The 23,660-nt window shown below is 34.5% G+C and overlaps 1 protein-coding gene across 16 annotated transcripts in view; it reads right to left on the reverse strand.

The window, feature by feature from the left end:
• Positions 1-448: 448 nt before the first annotated feature.
• Positions 449-23,660, reverse strand: part of yuri (yuri gagarin) — a 282,272-nt gene continuing 259,060 nt past the window's right edge. For 11 of the 16 annotated variants that reach the window (XM_070106444.1, XM_070106439.1, XM_070106436.1 and 8 more), the window contains 5 exons: positions 18,466-18,734; positions 18,264-18,389; positions 2,152-2,259; positions 2,047-2,089; positions 449-1,945 (listed from right to left, as the gene is read on the reverse strand). In XM_070106444.1, the coding sequence (XP_069962545.1) occupies positions 1,829-1,945; positions 2,047-2,089; positions 2,152-2,259; positions 18,264-18,389; positions 18,466-18,734 (663 nt within the window). In that variant the 3' untranslated portion in view covers positions 449-1,828. Of the gene's footprint in view, positions 1,985-2,006; positions 2,090-2,151; positions 2,298-18,190; positions 18,213-18,263; positions 18,390-18,465; positions 18,735-19,255; positions 19,649-23,660 lie in introns of those variants that run through there. The other 5 variants (XM_070106435.1, XM_070106438.1, XM_070106442.1 and 2 more) reach the window with 5 other exon arrangements.

Consider the following 23,660-nt stretch of genomic DNA (forward strand, 5'->3'; position numbering starts at 1 on the left):
TTTATGCCCAAAACATTCGAGAAAATTTAATGGCATGAGTCGATTGATATGCCAACATCCTCTGAAACTTCCGTAATAAAGATTCGACGATTTTCAAGAAAAATTTTTTTTTTTACTGTTTTGATGTTTTCTTCGCTTGTTAACGTGGTCGCACCTCCAGGATGCATGCGAAAAATCCAAAATTCAATTTTTCCTTTGAACATACCTCGTATGTCTTTTCTTGGCATTACGACCCTTCTAAAACATCCTGCTGGTACACTTTTGCTCCAGTTTTAACTGTTTTTGCACAGAAGTGAAGACGTGTAACGATTCAAAACAATTACATCAGCTTATCCAACTTATTCTGGTGTGAGAGTGGCTCAAAATTACCGTTTTTTATAACACTTTCTATTGTAGCCAGATCGGAAAAAAGAATAATTTTTGGGCATTTAAATTAAAACACCCAATATTTATACAATATTTAAATATATTTTTATGATTTTAAGGTATATTAATATAACTAGCTTTTGAACTTTCAGTTAAATCCTAAACTACTGAATCGATTTTAGTAACACACTGTGTCCTGTTTGATCCAACTTTAAGGATAAAATAGTTTAGATCTCAATATTTTAACATTAAAACAATTCATAAATAAATTAAAATTATATTTCTTAACAGAAGTATGTTTCCAAAATTGAAAAAAAAAATACATTTCATTGAAATGCCAAATGGAAATTCATATTTCTTTCAATTGACAAATATTTGTGTGAATCATTTTTAAATATAAACCTCAAGAAAGAATATCAGGATGTTATGCACCAAATTTGGTTGGAATTGGTTCAATAGTTCCTGAGATATAAGATTTTACCTAAATGAACAAATTTCAATCTCCATCTCAGTTGTTATTCAAGTTATCGTTTGCACAGGCGGACGGGCAGGCAGTTACTCGTCTTGTTTTTGGGTGTTACAAACAACTAGTATTAATTATATAATATAATATATATTATAACAAATTATAAATACATAAAATTAACATGGACAATATATCCATAATATTGAAGTCAATGCCCAGATGGTTATGGAAACATTAAAAAATTTAAAAATAAGCTAATGTACAAAGCTTTTAAGCTTTAAGCATTTCTTTGAACATAAAAAATTTTACGTGCTAAGTTCGACAATGACTTATAGAAACTCTCCAATTTCATTCCTAAATTTTCCATTTTCTTGAAAATTCAAAATTAAAAAATCATGTGTCAATACACACATATATAAAAGTTTTCGGACTTATCCAACATTTTATGGTAAACATGCAATCCTAAAATACATATTTTATACTATACATTATAGCGTTTAATTAAAATGGTGTCTTTTTATTTCCACGTTTTGATTTTTTTGCCATAAATATACAATTTTTTTAAGAATATTTGCTAATCTAATTTGAAAGCAATATATTTTGCTTTGATACGTATGTGACATATTTACCATAAAACGAACATTGTCAAAAAATAAATATGTGTACTAAAAATATTTTAATTTGTATATATAGTTAAAAGTATATTCGTACATATATATATGTATAGATAAATATAATGTATATATACATATTCCCACATTTAGTTGTTTATAAACTCAACTCAGAACACAACTAGTTAATATACTCAAATTAATTAAGTAGGTAATATACATATATGTGATTCACATTCGTCGACATTGTATTTCGGTTATACGACTATCAGGGTCTTTCAATGCTGAATATCCCAAGCAGTGGCGCTCTACATAGCTGTCCTAAATATCTAAATTCCGAAGTTAATATACTTTATTGCTTGATGATCATGTTTAGCGAGTAACCTCACAGGGGGTTTCTCGATACAGATGCTTCTTGGGTTGTGTCATCACATTTTAAAGAACTGCCCTTCTGCGAAACGCGCAATGATGTGCTTCGAATTAATTCAATGCGCTGAGGCATCTATACATATACGTACAGTTAAATAATATTCATTAACAACTAAATTAATATTTCTTAACACCTTGGAAATTATGAATTGTTTTTTCGAAATAACTATTTACCGATTTATCTGAAATATTCGAAGAAGGTCCAGAATTGCTTAACCTGATGAAATATATATACACATTGTAGTATAATGATAAGATCATATGATTCTAGTTATATACCTGTATGCGCACATTTTTATTCTTTCTAATTCATTCTGCAGCGCAAGGTAATCTCCATGCAGACAACGATACTGTTCTGTGAATTGTTGTTTTTCCTCCAGTAAAAGTCTTAATAATTTTTAAGGTAAAGTTAATTATTCGTGATCCTTTACAAAACGGTGCAAAGAAAATAGATTTTTTGTTTATGTAAATATTTCTAAAAATATGATTTACTAGTGTATTCTTAAGTTTATAAAAGTGTTTATAAATGAGGAGTGTTTTTTCAAAAAAAGGATATCCACATCTTAATTTATTTTTAACAAAATAAGAATACGTTACATATTAGGGAAATATTTACAGACCTACTGAAAAGTAGTATTTCTGGGATCTTGTCATTTAGAGCGACATAGTTCTAAAAAAACAGAATATCCCCTTTTGACACGAAACTTTAATATCTACATTCAATGTGTACTTTTTTGTAAATATCCCCTTTAGTTTTGTACTGTGTTGTAAATATCCTCTTTTTTGTATACCTTTGCAATATATATAATATTAAAAAGACGAAAGGAGAGAAAGAAAGAAAGTTTATTCATCACAACAAAAACGTAATAATAAAATAAAAACAAGTAAGGAAGGGCTAAGTTCGGATGTACCCGAACATTTTATACTCTCGCAAAGCCAAATGGTATACTCGTTTGAGATTTCTTTGTGGATTGACTGATATTATACAGTGGGGACATATTTAGTACTTAGGGGTTTGAACAGTTTTGGTTCGATTTAGACAAGGTGGCATACTTTAAACGCATTATTCACGCAAAGTTTTATCCCGATACAATCATTGTTGCTTGATTTACATAGTGGAAAGTAAAAAAATCAGATGAAATTTAAAATGGTGTTATTTGGAAAATAGGCGTGGTTGAAATCTGATTTCGCCCATTTTCGCACTATAACATAGAAATATGATAATAACGTTATGTTCCGAGTTTGGTTGAAATTGGTCAAGCAGATCTCAAGATATGGGGTTTCACCTAAAAGTGGGCTGTGCCACGCCCACTGTCTAATTTTGAACGCGGTTCCTATAAAGTAATCTCATACCATCCCAGAGATAAAATTTAATGTCTCTGGCGTGTTTAGTGCTTGATTTATCGCGCTTTTAGTAGTTTTTAACAGTACCGTTATATGGGGAGTGGGCGGAGTTGGGACCCGATTTCAACTATTTTCACACCGTCAATAGAAGTGCTTAAAACATTTGCTTCCAGTGAATTTTGTTATTATACCATTAGCGGTTTAGGAAATATGCGCATTAAACCTATTAGGCGCGGGACCATGCCCACTTTAAGAAAAAATTGAACTGCAGATGCCCCTCCCTAATGTGATCCTGTGTACCAACTAACAGTCTTGTATCTTATTGCGGAGCTTAGTTATGGCAATTTATTTGTTTTTGATTAAAGGCGTTTTGTGGGCGGGGCAGTGGTCCGATTACGCCCATCTGCAATACCAACCGTCTCACGGTACCAAGAAACATGTCTACCAAGTTTCATAAAGATCTCAATTTTTACTCAAGTTAGAGCTTGCACGGACGGACAGACAGTCACCCGGATTTCAACTCGTCTCTTCATCCTGATCATTTATATATATATCCCTATATCTAACTCGATTAGTTTTAGGTGATACAAACAACCGTTAGGTGAACAAAACTATTATACTCTGTAGCAACAGGTTGCGCGAGTATAAAAATAACTTAAATCTTGATTTGTCCAATATCAAGTGTCAGACATTCACACATAAATTCCATTTCAGTATTCTGTCCTTCACGGCTACAGTTTGGATTATTAATTTTTTATACCACTTTAGTTCATCTAAATTGTACCATTCTTCTCAGAACTGTTTTTTGAGTAAATTTGAAATATCTTATCTTATCAAAATTACCTTTTAACAATACTTTTTTTATCACAGAGTATCCATCCACAAACTAGGGGTAAAAAATACGGATTAATTTAAAACATACGATCTTAACGAAGTTACGTTGCGTACCGTTCTACTAATGCGCGATCGCTTTACTGGTTTATTAAACACATTGAAGACGGCAGACGACAGCAGCATTTATCAAATATAATATATAAATACGCACGTTCTTATTGGCACAGTTATTTAGACAACAGCACAACTTCATGGCAACAGCTCTAGTATATCATTTGTAATAACTATTGATAATTTAAAACAAATGGAATCGACTTATTTACTCATTTTTTGCACAAAAAATTTTACTTTGAATAAAATATTTAAATTCATTGAAGTGAACCGTTTTAGTACGGCAACATCGAAATTATGTATATCCGCTGTTTGATATATCGCTGCGATCTTCAAAATGTTCAAGAAGTTGCCTTTAAGACGTTATTTGTAGACAAGGAAATTTCGCTGTCGCTACGTCGTGTAGTGCAGTCATCTATGTGCTTAAACAAGAATGATAGAATACAAGATTACGACAAGTATTTACCGTTACTTTTTTCGGTTTACGCTGTGACAACTGTTTCAAAAACAAATTGCACTATACCGTCATCTTGTGACGTAATTCTTTTGAGATGAGAAGAAGAAGCTTGTAGCGACTAACTTTACTACATACAAGTACGGATATATACACTTGTATTCAATTGTATTAAGAAACGATTAGAATGGCATTTATAATTACACATGACCTTTCTACTTGAACTTAAATCTACAAGTAACATTGTATAAATCTACAAGTAACCAATCCTAAGATTCACTAACACACACGCAAAAATATATTCTATTACTAAAACGTCAAAATGACAGATATCTGCTATAGTCTGTTGCCGTGTAATGTTTTAAAATTTATAACCTTAAGCCTTAACTTTTTTTTTATATTATAATTATAATTATTATATGCAATAAATATAGAATAATCTTTTGTTTCGAAAATATTCTTGAAAGTTTTCATTATTATTTCCATTACAAATACATGTTCATAAACAAATTGTTAAACTACTTCCTTTTATTTAAAACGGCTGTTTCACACATATAGGAAAACAGCTGATTCTTTGGCTACGTGGACGTGGAGGCTATTCAAAAGGTGTGCACCGGCATACTGGCGGCCATACCGGGCAACGAGCTAAAACACTCGTTCGACATGCTTTTGGACCGTGCAAAAAGCTGTATTAAAGCAGGAGATTATTTTGAATAAAATTAATTGATTTTGCGAAAAAACCATTTGTTCTGTCTTATTTTGTGATATATTAAACAATTGATTTTTGAACTTTCAATACGTAATCGAAAGAATAAATGTATTAGCTCTCAATTAATAAATGGTTTTAAAAATTTTCAATTGAAAATTAATACCACTTAGCATGACATCATAAAAGATATCATCACATACATTTCAATCTCGCGTTTTCTTTAATTTTCATTGTTTTCCAATTTTTGTTAGTGATCATCAACAGCAGCACAAATCTCTCTGTTTACATATTTTTCTGTAGGATTTTAATCTGGCCGTCCCTCTTTTTCCAATTGCTAAACGTCAGACCTACTGAGCTTTGACAGTTGCTTGAGTTTAGTAGGTTTTGACGTTTATCAATTGCGCTCTCATTTCCAGTGAGAGACGAGTTGGGCATCTCTTTATCTCTGATCCTTGATCAAGGCGCGCACAACGAGAACTGACAGACCGAAACAAGAGCAACAAGTGTTTTGAAATCAATAGTGGACGTGGAGGCTATTCAAAAGGTGTGCACCGGCATACTGGCGGCCATACCGGGCAACGAGCTAAAACACTCGTTCGACATGCTTTTGGACCGTGCAAAAAGCTGTATTAAAGCAGGAGATTATTTTGAATAAAATTAATTGATTTTGCGAAAAAACCATTTGTTCTGTCTTATTTTTAAAAGTCCTGTTTACTTTGGAACGCACCTTGTACAATGTCTCGGATGAACTCGCTTGGGATAATTGAAAAGATTTTACCCGTTGTCTGGGAAATTCCGCGAATCTCGATGTACATAAAAATTAATAATGACATATAAAATCGTGTTGCCAGATGTGATCAGTGTGCTCTGTCCCCACAGCATGTAAATTGTAAACAAAACGTAAACGCTTTTGTTAATTCGTGAAACAAACTTAATTTAATAGTTCATAGTTGAAAAGCTTTAATGAAATGAATAGAACAATGTTGCGTGGAAATATAATATTTGGGTCATTTGCAAATAAACACATTTATCTATTGACAACATAATTGCCAATTAAATTAATGGTTAAAAGGTGGTTGTTAATGATTTCGAAGGTTGCATTTATTTAAATTTATAAGTATAAAATATATTGATTTTCAAAAATGAAGTCTGCAGTGACGAGTTGCAATAACTATGGTGAATTTTGGAAGGAATTTTGATTGAGAAGTTTGTATTTATTTAAATTTTCAAGTATAAAATATATTGATGTTGAAAAATGATGTCTGCAGTGGTGAGTTGCAATACCTGTTATGCAAATAAACCAACGAAAACAAGTTTTCTCAGTTTTCCTTCGGGTATAAAAGTTGCCAGATAATATGGAAATTTTTGTAAATGAAATGAATTTCATAATCAAAATACGTATGGTTTTAAAATCTTATCAGTATAATTTCATTTAAATGTATCAGAATTATTATTAATATACATATGTATGTATGTGGGAAAACACGGACACCAAACACGTAACGTAGGACAAAATACGAACACAAAGCACAAACGACAAAGACGACAGTGAGTAGCAAGGCATCAACCAAGGCAAGGATGAAATGATGCGAAACTCTTTGATTCGAGAGAGAGAACTGTCAAAACTCACATTTTTATAACATTTGTCTATCATGCCGCTGTCGAAAGAAAATGGATTGGGTATTATAAAAAATAATTTCGATATTATTTTTAGGTGCTCCGTCCCCAAATAGGCATATATAATGCATATACATCCCTAAATACGTGTATTCATATTATAAAATTTTTAAAAAATCATATAACAAAAAAAAGTTTAATTTAAATAAAAAAAAAAATATAACAAAGAAACAACACAAGTCATAATAAAATGTCATGGTTTTATGATGAACTTTTTAAATTAAATTAGCAAATAAAATTTAGTTGCACGTTATTCAAAAGTATTTGTGTCGGTCCTTGAAATTTCATTTCGCACTGCTTTTGTTAGCTAATTTTAGCGGGTTTATTTCTGGCATCCCAACTTTTTTGACATCATCCGTTCGAAATTCCCTGATTTTAATAATCAGGGAAAGAGAATAACAGAAAAATCAGTGAAAATGAGAGAGTCTCGCATTATGCCATCCTTGACAGGGATAATGGGATGCCCAACTCTTTCCAGTGTGAGAGCGCCTCAAAATTAGCGTTTTTTATAACATTTTCCATTGTAGCCAGATCGGACAAAATAATAATTTTTGGGAATTTAAATTAAAATACCCATCATTTATAAAGATTAAATATTATTATACATGTATCCGTTAAATATATGCAGAAACTTTTTATACTCTTTTTTTGTGATTTTGTGATATATTAAACAATTGATTTTTGAACTTTCAATACGTAATCGAAAGAATAAATGTATTAGCTCTCAATTAATAAATGGTTTTAAAAATTTTCAATTGAAAATTAATACCACTTAGCATGACATCATAAAAGATATCATCACATACATTTCAATCTCGCGTTTTCTTTAATTTTCATTGTTTTCCAATTTTTGTTAGTGATCATCAACAGCAGCACAAATCTCTCGGTTTACATATTTTTCTGTAGGATTTTAATCTGGCCGTCCCTCTTTTTCCAATTGCTAAACGTCAGACCTACTGAACTTTGACAGTTGCTTGAGTTTAGTAGGTTTTGACGTTTATCAATTGCGCTCTCATTTCCAGTGAGAGACGAGTTGGGCATCTCTTTATCTCTGATCCTTGATCAAGGCGCGCACAACGAGAACTGACAGACCGAAACAAGAGCAACAAGTGTTTTGAAATCAATAGCTATAAATTAAGATATACTAAACTTAAGTGAAATAAAATCCAATGTTAAAAGGAACTAAATAAAATTGGTAAATGTATAGTTTAGGTCCCCAACTAAGGAGGCCTCAAAAATGAATTTTTTTTTAAATCGTCTTATTTTTACGCGTAGATTACAAATCCGTGAGCGGAAAGTGAATTTTTTCAATATATCTATTTTTTTTTTTGATTTTTTCAAAATATAAATATATTATTAATATGCATTAAAAATATTAAAAATAAAAAATTGTGATACATCTAAATTAATTGTTTTATTTTTTTCTTTGAAAAAATCACATATTGTTCAAGTTTTTTGGTGTATTTACTCCTCTTCTTCATAAACGTTTCTGAAAATTTATATTAAAATATCAATGTTAGTGCACTTTTATTGTGATATTGATAATTACACATATTCTGCATCGTGATGAAAATTATCATCGAGAGCAGCGAAAAGGAGTTTGACGCGATTGAATTAAGAACACCCCGGTTTTGGACCGACCAGGGTTATTTTTTTAAAGCGCGGCCGAAGGCCGCCAGTGCGTAAAGGAGTTCGACGATCTCCGATATTCGTCCATACCAACAGATCGCGGCGCAAAAGAAATTGTGACTGTTACATTTCTTCAGTATATTTTTTTCATAAGAAAATGTGTAACACGCTGAACTGGTAATTACAGCTAAGTGATCTGAATTCTACAGAATTTTGCCGCTAAAACAACAACAACTAAGTGTGTTAAATAAATTTTGAAAAATATACATAAATTATTGAAAAAATTCACTTTCCGCTCACGGATTTGTAATCTATGCGTAAAAATAAGACGATTTAAAAAAAAATTCATTTTTGAGGCCTCTTTAGTTGGGGGACCTAAACTATACATTTACCATAAAATTAAACGTTCAAGTGAATCGGAATTGACTCCGTTGTGAAATAAATTGTTTCCACAAATTCAGGCTCAACCGGGATATGTTGTGCGATGCGATATGTGCGATTATTCATCGGGATCTTCCTATGAAATAAATGTAAAACGATTAAAAGTAAAATACAGTAAGCGAAATACTGTTTTTTTTTAAAAACCAAAAACTTTGCAAATTTTGCAAGTAACTGCACAGAACCGTTACGAAGTATAATAGTGTGATTGCGTCGTTGCTCGGACATGAAGTATATATGGATGTAAATATATACGAAAACGGTGCATGGCAACCAAGTGCGAGTGAAACAACAGTTACATCGCTGCGAAGCAGAGGTGACGAGCAAGCAGCAACAGTCACCACCCCCTAGCAGTAGCTGCAGATTAGTATCACTTATTTTAAATTATTCGCGTTTTGATTAATGGTTTATAAAGAATAAAAAATGCTAAAGATCCTGTTGTTCGGATATAAAATTGATATATTATATATTTTCATATGCACATTAATTAGTTAAAATTTGCGTAGACCGCGGAAATTTATTGTTTTACTTATTTGCGCATACTTGTACAAACGGCCCTTTTTCATTTCTGTTGCACGCACAATGGTGCGTTAGTATTTAATTTGTATTGTAATATCGATGCGCCGCAGTTGTTTTGGTTTTTAACTACATAATTTTTCTGTATTAAAGAGTGAAAGCTAAAGATTTTAAGTAGATTTTTGTTCTGATGGTTGCTAACGTAATATTATTTATATAAGAGTGCATTAACACTGTGTAATCTATTAATGCTAAACATACATATATACCTTTTTAAGATGAACATTTTCCCTATACTTTGGACATAATTTAACTACAAAATTTTGTAAGACATGAACAGGGACGAAATTTGTAGCTTGACGGTGGACGAGTTAAGAAAAAAGTTCAGTGGGTTGAATTTGCCGACTAGCGGATGGAAACAGAATGGAACACTTCGGCTTGAATGTGAGCGATGGCCAGGAGTCGGATGATGCTGATGATGCAAGTCGACACAGCGTACGTAGTCTAGAGGCGATGTTTATCCTTCGTGGCATAGAAGATTCGATGACGTCATTCAGCAGATCGGGCCAGCCAAGTTTCGAACAGTGATTGGGGACTTTGAGTGCAATGTAGATGCGGTTAAATGGAACGAGTTGCAGAATTTCATTTACGCGAAGCAGCTCTTGAAAGGCATAAGCAGATGAAATTCATTAAAACTCGCATTACGGCAGAAATTTGGTATCGCGTTATCATCATTTGAAGTGCATCGTGCCCTCAGGAATCGTCGGAAGCGCCAAGATCAGCTTAATTGAATACTTTATAGAAGGATTGCTCGATATAAGATCGAACAAAAGTAATATGTATCAGCCAAAAAGCATATGATTTGAAGGAGCAGATAAGGAAAAGCAACGTAAACACAATGATAGACGATGAAATACCCGCGTTGGCGAAAACTAAAAATATTCAAGGATATACAATTCAGTGAACTCAACAAAATGCCGAAAACGGTGTCTGCGCTAATAGACACCGGGTCGGCCTTATGGTTAATGCGCTACGATACTTTGGTTATGTTATAGTTGGATATTAAAATGGAAAAGGAGAGACGAAGGTTAGTTGGAATAGTCCGGAGTAGGCTAATAACAATTCTCATGACGATTGACGATATTAAATTGGAAATCACTTAACATGTGGCTAATGAGCGTGATTTGAGTTACGCATTGGTGACCGGTACCAATGTCCCTAAATATGTTCACTTGATTGTTTTGGAGGAAGGCGCTGAGTTTAGACGAAAAGAGGTAAAACGGCAGCAACTCAAGGAAATTAACCAGGTGACAACATTAGTACTACAGGTCAACGATTTGATTGCGGGCGCATTTTGGCGCGTGAAAACTGTTAAGCGTAGGGGTAGGAGAAGCGGTAAAAGCACACATGAATGAGCGGAAGGCGACAGCTGTGGGACACAAGGAGCTCGTGCGCGAGCGCATTTTTGCGACTAAAGGCGAGAGCGACTGTCGTACAGTATGGTAGGTTACAAGTGATTGTTGCGAGAGCGCCGATGAGCGCGACGATATGGGAAAGAGCCACAAAAATGTTTCCAATAGGGTGTTAAACTAATTGAGAGAGAGCGCAGGCAAACACGGGGCTATGCCAAAGATTGTGAAAAATCAGATTCCAGAACTAATTAGCGGAGTCGGAGAGCTGGTTCTGGTAGCAGGTCTGGACTCGGAAACGAAATTGAATTATTGCATTTACACAAGGGGCAAACAGATGTTGTACGAGAAATGATAGCGGACTACAATCTACAAAATGTTCACAGCTCGCCAGTAAAAATGAACATATTGGTTAGTGACGATCAGCTAGTCTACGAAAGCGCATTTCAATGTCTTACGAAGACAGGTGTATGGTGGATGCACAAGTTGCAGAGTGGCTAGAGCGGGGGATCATTAAGTCCAGCACTTCATGCCACTTTGCTGCGATTACAGGCGGTTAAATGCAAAGGAAGGAAAGAAAAGGAGGATTAGGAACAATTTTCCGATGCCAACTATAGATGACGTGCTCGAGTGCTTGCAGGGAGCTAATGTGTACACGGATAATTTGTGTTCCGGTACGTGTCACTTGGGATATCGAATTCCGGCTATATTTTCTCGGTATAGTTTTGCGATGTTAAGAGACCTAATTGCAACTGGAATGATCGTAGTTTACATGGATGATTTGTTAATTCCCGCTAAGGATGAAGTCGAGGGCATCCAGAAGTTGCAGATAGTCCTGCGAACTGTAATTGCTAATGGGTTACAAATAAAATAGAGGAAATGTCAATTTTTGATGAGAAGAGTCGAAATCTTAGGGTATATCATTGAGAATAATACCATAAGGCTGTCAGAAGCAAAGACTAGTGCGGTGAGAAATTTCCCATTGCAATCGAAAAGATCGAAAAGAGATGCAACGATTCTTGGGGTTGATGCCGTACTTCCCATGATTTGTCGAAGGATATGCAGTCATAGCTAAACCACTCTCTGATTTGCTGAGACAAGATGTCAAGTTCGAACTAAAAGATGAACAAGTAGCAGCCATTGAGCAATTGAAGGTGGCCTTAAGCACTGGAAAGCACCAGTCCTCAGACTCTATAACCCTAAGGCTGTTACCGAAGTGCACACGGACACTGGCTTGGTCGGCTACGGAGCGGTGTTATTGTTATAGTGACGACTACGAGGACTTCTTCGTTTAACACGATCTTGTGTATAAAGCCCCGTTCAGGAGTTAATAGTCGTTACAACGCTCATGGAAGAGGAAATAATAAAGATGGCGCATAATCAAGGGAATTTTTCCATAAAAAAATCCAGGACGCTATGAAAAAATAATTTTTTATTCCACAGCTGAACTCCAAGGTGGTGAAAAGCTGCATTACATGTATTATATCCGATCCCAAGTTAATGAAAAAGGAAGGGTATTTAAATACAAATATAAACCGCTAGGAACCTTTCACATCGACCATGTGGGGCCCATAGAATCAACAAGCAATGCCTACAATTACATTTTGGTCATTGTAAATGCTTTTTGTAAATTCGTATGGTTGTACCCAACAAAGAACACGAGTGTAGAAACAGTTGTTGACCGACTTACAAAACAAGCAGCTATCTTTGGAAACCCGAAGCGAATTATTACAGATAAATGACGGGATACAGCATTTGACAATTGCAACAGGCGTCAATATCGTGTGCAATATGTTATAAACAATGCGCTTACAATCAGTACTTAATCATCAATGTTCCAAATATTGACTGGACTTGAAATGCGTGTTACCGGAATACCAGAACTACAGAAATGGCTAGACAGTGCAGCTCCCCGACGAACTAGATAAAGAACGCGAGATAATACCCCAACAAGCGCAAGATAACATTGCAAAGATCCAACAAGAGAACAAACGCGCTTTTATCAAACGTCGTCAAGCAGAAACAAACTATGAAGTAGATGAACTAGTGGCCGCCAAACGCACTCAATACGGGTCAGGATTCAAGATAGAGCCGAAATTTTTAGGTCCATATAAAGACATCAACAAAACGGAGCACGGTAGTTACGAAGTTCTTAAAGTTGGCGATCACGAAAGACCGGGACGCACCACGACAATTGCTGAGTACATGAAAAAATGGAACCACCCAAATAAAGCCACAAAATGGCCGAATGTGGGATCGCACGTACACCGGCACGCAGACCTACTAACGTACGACAAAATATAACCCTGATTATTTGAAAAAAAGAAAACGACAGTAACATACAGTGAGTAGCAAGGCATCAACCAAGGCGCACACAACGAGAACTGACGGACCAAAACAAGAGCAAAAAGTGTTTTGAAATCAACTGCTACAAATTAAGATATACTAAACTTAAGTGAAATTAAATCTAATATTAAAAGGTACTAAATAAAATTAAACGTTCAGGTGAACCGGAATTGAATCCTTTGTGAAATAAAATGTTTGTACATGTATATATTTGTGTATAATCAAAGAAACTATTGCTGGATAAATCGCAATCACAATCCCTTTTAACCGTCACTTAATGGGCAATTATATTATAGATAAATGTATTTATTTGAAAATGAGCTAAATATTTTTACACAAGATTATTCTATTTATTTCACTATAACTTTTTCACTATAAACTAATAAATTAAGTTTATTTCACGAATTAACAAACTATAGATAATTAGTGTGTTAATATCTTTTTGTGTTATGAAATGAACAAAGCTATATTTTTATGGATAAAAGTATCCCGTTTTGAAACGAACACTCACATTTAAAGTTTTTTTACTTGGAAACTATCTCCTTTAGATCATAATGCAAGTAATGAAGTTGTGTTTATTAGTACTAAGAGCACGACTGCATACTTAGTTAAAAAAAAAAATAAAAACGTAAAGATCCTATTTTGAAAAGATACACCTTCAATATTTCAAGCCGTTCGAAAGATGGTATTTTATGTTTTCTTTTCTTGTATAATTAATACAATGCAAGTAGTAGTTCTAAGGAGCGGGTGAAAAATAATATAATTGCATGGGCTCGGCAAAATTGTATATAAGTTAACAATAGTTAGGAATATTATTTAAATAGTTCGTGGGTAGTCGACAACACCGTCGCTACCACTCACAACGCACATAAATATTCAAACTACTTAAAGTAAAAGTAGTAATAATAAAAAAATAACTATTAGTTAAATAGTTCGTGGGTAGTCAACAACACCGTCGCTACCGAATAAAGGAACAGAAAAGTTTAATAAAAATATAAATGGCGTGAAGGCTCGTGAAAAGAAAAAAAATAACAAAACCCCATCGTTATTGTCCCGGTACATGAAATTCGTCGTTACGAGAAAAGTACTGAATTATTAATCCGCAAATTGCCATTCCAACGTGGAAGAAAGATTACAAGCAACGTGCAAGAAGGAAGATCGCAACCAAGGAGGACGAAAGAAGATCACAATCAACGTAGAAGAAAGAAAATCTCAATATAATTATGTAAGTGAAACCCCTTTTCATATCCGCCATATATCGACTCTTTAGTAGTATTTGTATTGACTGTAACTGTATGACTGTGTATCGCGGGCAAGATATGAATGAACAGCAGTTGCAAGGTATTATATATGCGGCCGTTATTGCCGCAGTGCAGGTTCAAAGAACAGAATTCGAAGCCAGGATAGAGCAGCTTACAAACCAATCCACAACTGTGACAGCCCCCGAAATCAAGGCCTACGAGCCAATAAAAATTATAGACGGTGTCGAATGTCATGAAGGGCCGGATGCAGTTAAGTCGGTCCCAGAGTTCGATGGCTCACAGGAACTATATGTGTCCTGGCGGGAGGCAGCATCTCAAAGAATGTCTGATTACAGACGCCAGAGCGTAAATTATTTGACACAAGAAAAAAATTATGTATCCCAATACAAAAATCAATACGATCAAGCTGCTTATGATGCAGCGGCGGAAATAGAAGCTGAAAATGTAGCCGGCTATGAAACAGATACTCTTAATTTGTTAGCGGAGAAGGCGATTGGGATCCTCCATGCCAATTCACATATTTTCCCGAATATTGCTGCGAGGCAAATAGATCGGAGCAACGCTTATCGCCAGAATATGGTCTTCGAAGTGGGAGAAAAATCCAACTAGAGGTTGGGCGACAAGGTTATCCCATTGCATATTGAAGAGAAGGTTGACGCTGATGTAGGAACAACCGTTCTTATTAAGGGAAGGGTGGTTCACAAGGACAACCTCAAATGAAAACTTCCGATACAGTTATTTTGATACAGTTATTACAGAGGCGGTTATGAAGGAGGGTTTTACGGGAGTTACAATAACCCAATTGCTTAGGATAGCTAGAGTTAAGGTTTTAGCGAAAAAGAAATAATAATTTTTGTAATCAGCTTCCCTAGACCCAAGTTATTATGTAAAAATAGTACTATTTTTCCCGTGTCGCATGCTGGCCGTATATTGCACTTGTTAGATAACATCATAGCTGACTGTGAAGGTAGCATCACCGCTGTTACTTCTTGCGTTGACACGCCAATGATAAGGTTCTGTAGAGATGCCGTAAATGGAACCTGCGCGCAAGGTCTCCACTCTGGCATCGTATCCCACTGTGCCACCAGGTCCACTAATTTAGCCCCCATCTCTGTCATAGACGACGGTATAGTGGTGGTAATGATGCACTGGTCGAGATTAGCGTAGAAGATGGCCCTGAAGTGTTTGTGAACGGCACTTACCTTGTTACGTTTAAACGCACCGCCTTTATCAATGGTACAACATATGTAAAAAACTTCAATGACTATCCGAAGAGACTTCCCCAACTGGCGACTTCAGCGCGACTCAACGTAACCTGCTATCATGCCCTGCTAAGCTTACCATTCCTTCACAAGTTGAGTGAAAAGAACTTGCAACGCATCTCCGAACTACGCATACGACCAATTGCTACACCAGTCGCTACCGATGTAATCTGTGCCATCATCTCCGTAACCACAATTGGATTAATCGTTTTACTGATGCGTCGGCGACGAAATGAAACTTCGGAGGCTGTGCGGCGAGTACTGGAAAGGTTGGGTATGGCCGAGGACGCCCATGTTTTGGAAGAGGGAGTAGTTAAGAATAGTTAACTAAGTCAGTCTCTTGAACTGCCAAAATTGCAATCTATGCAGTTTGGATTTCTGAATGACCGACAGCCGCAATTCAATACCTTGCAATAGCCACCTACCGTGTGACCGGCGGATGTAACGCAATGCCTTACACAAGCTTAGGCGTCAGCAGAAACTTAGAAAAGCAGCGTCAATGGCAGTAGCGGCGATAGTAATAGTAGGTTAAAAATAAGAAAAATGTAATTTTAATAAAACAGTTTTAGAACGGAACTCAACTTGTGTTTATTTAAAATAACATAATTCCGTGGTAGTCGACAACACCGTCGCTATCGCATAAACGGAATATTATTTAAATAGTTCGTGGGTAGTCGACAACACCGTCGTTACCACTCACAACGCACATATATATTCAAACTACTTAAAGTAAAAGTAGTGATAATAAAAAAATAACTATTATTTAAATAGTTCGTGGGTAGTCGACAACACCGTCGCTACCAAAAAAGGAACAGAAAAATTTAATAAAAATATAACTTATATATGTATATAAGTTGCGAGAGTTGCGAATAGGCCAATTACACCTTTAATACAATTTAATCCCTAACATAATAGATGTAATTATATTTGTATATCAAAAAAAAAAAAACAGCTGAATCTGGGAACCATATAAGATCTAGAAAGACAACGGATATCTTCTTAATATGCTTACGCCATTTGGACCTCAACTATCCAATCTATCTAAGTCTTAATTTAACAAAAAATCATAGTAAAGAAATGAGGAAAGGGTAAGTTCGGGTATAACCAAACATTTTTACTCTCCGAATTTTCAAGGGTAAGAGCTTAGGAAATACTTGACAGAATTTTATATCAAATAAGTAAGGAAGAGCTAAGTTTGGGTATAACCGAACATTTTACACTATCATAATTTGCATAGGTCAAAGGCGAGGAAATACATTCAGGTTTTGCAAAATTTCATATTAGTATTGTTGCGTACTAATTCAACATTCATAATTCGAGGAAAACATGAATGGATTAAAATCAAAATTAGTATCTATTAATTTATATTATATGCCATAGGCTCACTCATTACTATAACTTCCTCCGTTTCCGAGATATTTATATTTCCTATATTTCAATATTATACATTTACTGAATTTTGCTAAGATATATTACATACAGACCGATATATACGCTATAAATTAAACCGGTTAGTATTGGCCCATTTTATTCATTGTTATTAGAGAGAGATGCTCTTGTCATTTCTTTATATAAATATATATATCCTACATATTGACCGATATATACTGTATAAAATCAACCGGAAGTTTGAAAAATTTTATATTAGGTATATGAAGGCTAGGGGATTCACCCGATTTTACCCATCTTTGATAAAATGATTCACTCTGAATTTCAATAACATATCATAGAATTTTATTAATATTTTCGGTAAAAAATCAAATATAGACACTAAGGTCCATTCATTTGGTATCTGGAGATTTGAAACATTATCGATCGATTTCAACTGTTTTTGGAGATGGCAGAATCTTAGAAGCACTATTTGTGAAAGGTTTTGTTCCGATAACTTTATTGGAGCTTCATTTATGTACATACCTATATACTGCAAAGTGAAGGAATCACATGAAATTGAAAATTTTGATATATAAGAAGTAAGTGTGGTTGTTGCCCGTTCATTTTTACAACGTAAGATTGAAATTGGTCGAGTAATTTCTTAGATGATCGTGTGCACTTAAAGGTGGACGTTATCACGTCCATTCTCCAATTTTGATACCGACTCTTACGAATCCCTTCCGTACCATCTTGGGTATTAAATTTAATGTCTCTGTGCGTTAATTGTTTGAAGAAAATATATTTATAAAGACTTCATAGTCTTGAAAGCATTTCATTATTAACTTTTTGAAATAGTAAGGATTTTAGAGGTCTTAAGCAATATCTAATAATGTTAAGTGCGGACTGACATCGCTTCAGAAATGTGAAGGCAACTAAAGCTTCGGATGGAAAAATTGTTAGGTATTGTGCATGCGTTATCTAAACATATTATACATAACTGAGATGTTTGGTATTTAATCTACCACTTACTTAATGTGCCCCTCATACTGCTTAAAACTTGCTCGAGTCGCGTCATCAGCTTTAAGCTGCGCTTCCTTCCATTTTCGAAATGAATCTATAACCTTCTCATTTTGTTTGCGAAGTTCGCATTGTTTTCTTAAATTGTTAAAGTATAAAATGAGGCTTTGAAATTTGTACAATACTTTAAATACTAATAAAACGTGTCATATACCTGTACTCGTTCTCGAGCTGCTTGTAGTCATCGCAAAGTACGTTGAATTGTCGCTTTAGCTCATTGTTCGCCTCTTGAAGTCGCATTGTACAGTCTTTTTGTGTAGATTCACTGCGTTGCATGATATGTTGCTGCTCCTTCATTACATCGTGAGCCGTAAATAACTCATTTTCGGTCTTCATTAATTTATCCGCCAGACATCTTTGTTTGTTTAGTAATGTGGCCTCTTTTTCTTTCAAAGCCAGTACCTCATCTCTTAATAGATTACGCTAAAAGAAATGCATCAATACCCGATAACCGTGATATAATTACATACATGTGTACACTGGCGAGCAAAACTTTTTCATAGGTAACATATATTTATTAGGACGGAACCTATGTTCATGACTACAAATTACAGCTTATATTTGTATTCACACACAAAAATGTATCTAAATGCTGGTGTACATCAAAGGAGCATACCTGTGTCATATTCAATATTTGGTGGTAGTAAGAATGGAAAATTTTATACTCTCACAATTTGTGAGGCTCAAAGGCGGTGAAATATTTTCAGGTTTTAACAAAACTTTGTATAAAATAAGGCACAAAGGTGTAAGTCCGGGTGTATTTAATAATCTCGCAATTTTCAAAGATCAAATCCGTTGCCATATTTCCAGGTGTTGGCAAAAAGTTATATTAAGTAAGTTTAGTTTTATTATTAAGTAAGTAAAGAAGGTCTAAGTTCGGGTGTAACCGAACATTTTATACTCTCGCAAGGTAAAGTGATATAAGGGATTTTCGTATATATTTTAATTAAAAGTTGGCAGTATTGCATCGCTTTATTTAGATTTTTTACATATTGACCGATAGATTTTATAAGATCAAATTATAAAGTCAACCGGAAGTACGAAAATATTTGTAATAGGTGTTTGGAGGCTAAAGGAGTAATTACCAGATTTTACCCATTTTTGATACAAGAGTATGCTGTTATGACAAAAATGTTTTCACCGAATTTTAATACTAGAACTCATAGAGTGACCGATGCTTGGTAAAAAATCAGCCATGCGCACCGGTGTCCACTTTCTGGGTCCTTGAAAAGTTATGGTTCGATTTCGACAATTTTTGGGCGTTAGATTAAAAACCTTGATGACACTATTTGTGCAAAGTTGTACCCCAATAACTTCATTGATGTTTAATTTGTATACTGTAAAGTGAAAGAGTCATATGGAATGAAAAATTTTTTTAAATGGAAAGTAGGCGTAATTATCAACCGATCCCGCCCATTTTCCAGTGTACAATAATAAGAATAGGATAACCTCACACACCAAATTTGGTACAAATTAGTTAATTAATTCCTTATATATACGATTTTACCTAAAAATGGGCGGTGCCACGCCATTGCCAATTTTTGTATTGGCTCTCATTAAGCCCTTCCCTGTCATCCTGACTGTAAATTTTATGCTTGTCGTTCTTTTATTCAGTGAGGTATCGCACTTTTAGTAATTTGCAACATAACCTTTAATGGTGAGTAGACGTGGTTATTATCTGATTTTTTCCCATTTTAGAAAGAAATGCCAAAAACACTTCTTCTCTGCAAGTTTTGTTGAGATAGCTTTATTGGTTTGGAAGATATGTACATTTAACCATTTAGATGGCGGGGCCACTCCCACTTTAAAAAAATTTCAAATCCACAAGTGTCCCTCACCACTGCGATTCCCTGCACCAAATAACAGTTTTGTATCCTAATTTAGTGCTCAGTTATGACACTTTATAGGTCTTCTTTCAATGGCATTTTGTGGACGTGGTAGTGGTCCGATTACGCCCATCTGCAATACTAACCCCACTTGGATGACAAGAAATACGTTTATCAAGTTTCATCAAGCTATCTCAATTTTTACTCAAGTTATCGGCTGCACGGAGAGACGGAGGAACGGACAGACAGATGTCAACAAGTCTCGTCGCTCTGACGATTTATATTTATACATTAGGTGTAGTTAAAAGAAATCCATTATTATTGCATGTAATTGAATGCTTTAATTATTACTTTTCGTATCCAGCCTTATTCAAATGGTTCCAAACGGTTTATTGTGCAATGTTTATGCATCGTAACCGATGTTTGAACTCGGCGATTTCCATTATTTGATCGATGATACAATTGTTAGGTGAACACAACTATTATACTCTGTGCAACATGTTGGGATAGTATAAAAATGTTGCATAAAAATTCAAAAATTATTTTTCGAATAAATTGTGAATGGATGCCATTCATATTTTATATCTTATTAAGTTATACACACAAGATCAAATATGACCCGGACATGTCATTATAAACTGTACGGAAGAAAGTCACAGGGAGCCAAAACTGGTGGATAGGGTGGCTGAGCGATGACTTTCGTTTCGTGTTTGCCAAAAACTCAGTCACAATCATGCTAATATGTGACGGCGCATTCAAGTCTTTCGGTATGAGTCTTTGACACCAAAATATTAACCAAAATAGTTGAGTTGATCAATAAGAGATGTTGAGATCGTCCACCATTTCTCGCAAGAAAATCAATTCGGTTTGCGTGAGTTAAAAAATACACACTAGTTGTTATTAAATATATTTTTCGTTAGCGTTTGAACAAATTTGTGTCTAATACTTTTCCACTTTAGCAGCACTTACCACTTTTATAGTTATAAGTTATTAAAATGCGCTATTTAGTTTATTATTCGAATTTTATTATTAAATTTTACACAATAAAATTCCTTAAATAGAAGTTTATATATTATCGGATCGCTAAATCGGTCGGCGCGCGCGGAGCGGTGTTTTCCGAAAAGAATGATGTGGCGCAGGAGTATGAACGAAAAAAGGAATAGCGCGGGATCGCTTTCTAATTTAACGTGTTGTTTCCGCGGCGCAGTGTCCTAACGAATATTGATCCTCTAATCTGGGGACTATCCTTTTTGTTGCTTGGCGGTGTGGGGTGTCGTCGTGTGGTGACATCTTGCTGAGTGTGGTGGTGTTCTCAGGTGTGGTGTGTATTAGTAGGGTACGCTAGTTTTTGCCGAATAGAGTGGTGTGTTTAGTTACTGAGGCTTAGCTCATTTAAACAGCATTTGTGTGCATCGTTTATTGATTGTAATGCTTTACTACCCCACATTTGGTTCGCTTCTTACTATTTATCATCAAGAAATGTGATATGCACATAAGGAATTTTAAGATTGAGCCTAAGTTATTAAGAAATCTCCCAGCTATGCGATGAGTTGGTATTAGTTGAGATTTCACTGCTTCAATTGTAATGATTCTTACTTATGTTTTCGTAAGGTGTCAAAATTTTGGTTAAATTTGTATTATGGCACAGGCATGAAGTAATTGTATAAACATATTTTTGTATTTGTTAAGTCAGTTATGTGATCACTGAACATGAAAGTCTATAGCGAGAGCATATTGTGTTTAGTTATGTAGCTCAAGTATTCAACTTCGGATGTGTTCATATGTTTTTCAGGTGAGGAAGAATATATTAATACGTCATCAATATAGGCATATGCGAATTTGCAATATTGAAGGTTTATTTTTAAACCAATAGGCATATTAAAATTCATATTTTGCTTCATTCACTGAAAATACCGTCTTCTTTTTGTAATTTTCTTTAATTAGAATTTGGTGAAATCCCGATTCCAAATCTATCGTCGAAAATACTTTTGCTCTACCTAAATTTTTAATGGTCATATCAATATTGGGTATTTGGCACTGTTACTAATGGTGTATTAATCTTCTGAAAACCATTAATCTTTTGGGTTGCCCTTTTTCGTTGGTGGCATTTTCCGGAACAGTGCAAATAGAATAATTATATGGGATTTTATTTGTTGGAATTATCTGATTATTAAGAAGTTTTTGTATTTCCGTATTCACGAAGTCGTTGTGGTAAAAGGTAAAATTCCGCTTATTTCTTCTTATTATCTCCCTAATATCTGACTCATATTCAATTATTATTTATTGCGTTCTTGAAAAGTTTTCGTCTTAGTCCTTCAGTTTCAAGTCCTCCATTCTCAAATCGCAGCAGTTGAAGTATATTCCAACGTAATATAGGTAATATATATACCAAAGGTATATATTTTAGACCAATTAGTCCTCGTTTCTTCTAAAAACACTGGCAAGATTGATAAAAATGCACATAAGAAATAATTTAACCCCAGAAAAAGTGGCAGTTTCGTATTCTATAGGAAAACCCAGAGAAAAACTTAAAAACGTAAACTGGATTGTAGCACAGAATAACAAGTAAGGAAGGTTACGTTCGGGTGTAACCGAACATTTTATACTCTTGCAACTGCATTATTCGACGAAATCAAGATTGGAATACAAACAAATTTTATTAAGTTATGTTATAGGTCATATACCTATTTCTTTCAATTCAGCTTCAATTATTATATTATATATTAATTTTAATCATAATCATTTTTAAATGAGATATATGTGATATAAACTCATACGAAGAAGCTAAATTGAATTGAGTTAATTTTATAACTTTTGAGAAAACTTAACCACTTAAGGAGGGAACCAGTTTAGATGATTCATAAAAATGGATTTTTTTATGCAATAAATTGTTAGTACAACTATTCAAGAATATGTTGCTTAAGTTTCAAAACGAAATTCCAATTAGGTCAGATGATATGAGCACTAAGGTATACACCGGTCGATTCAGTGCCGAAGCGCACTTTTTTTCGAATGCGGTTTTGTCGAAACGACTTTTTTTCAACTTGCGGGAATCCTAGCTCGAAAAGTTATTGACGAATCGATCTGAAAATGTGTGTGAATATCCTTTATTTAAGTCCGAAAAATATGAACCAAACTCTGAAATTATATTGTTAAGTAAAATATATTTTTTTATATAAGAAAGGTGAAAGAAATGATATAAAAACATAACATTTTGTTCAAACACCACCAAAACTTTTAACTTTTAACTCTTTTGGCCAGAGTTTGGTTCATATTCTTAGAAAAAAAGAAAAAGAAATAATGATTTCAGATTACTACTGTGACCTCTAGGTGTCCCACCAGCTGTCAACTCTGATGGCGATAGTCAATGGACACCACCGTCTAACTCCACCACTTCTGGCGGAAATGGCATCGTAAAATTTAAAATTTATTGTATATCACCTCAAGGTGGGCGGTGCCACCCTTTGTGGAATTTTGACACTGGTTCCCAAAAATCCATTTTTTAACATCCCGGTTTTAAATT

Source organism: Bactrocera oleae, chromosome 3 (assembly GCF_042242935.1).
Source record: "Bactrocera oleae isolate idBacOlea1 chromosome 3, idBacOlea1, whole genome shotgun sequence".
Lineage (NCBI taxonomy): Eukaryota > Metazoa > Arthropoda > Insecta > Diptera > Tephritidae > Bactrocera > Bactrocera oleae.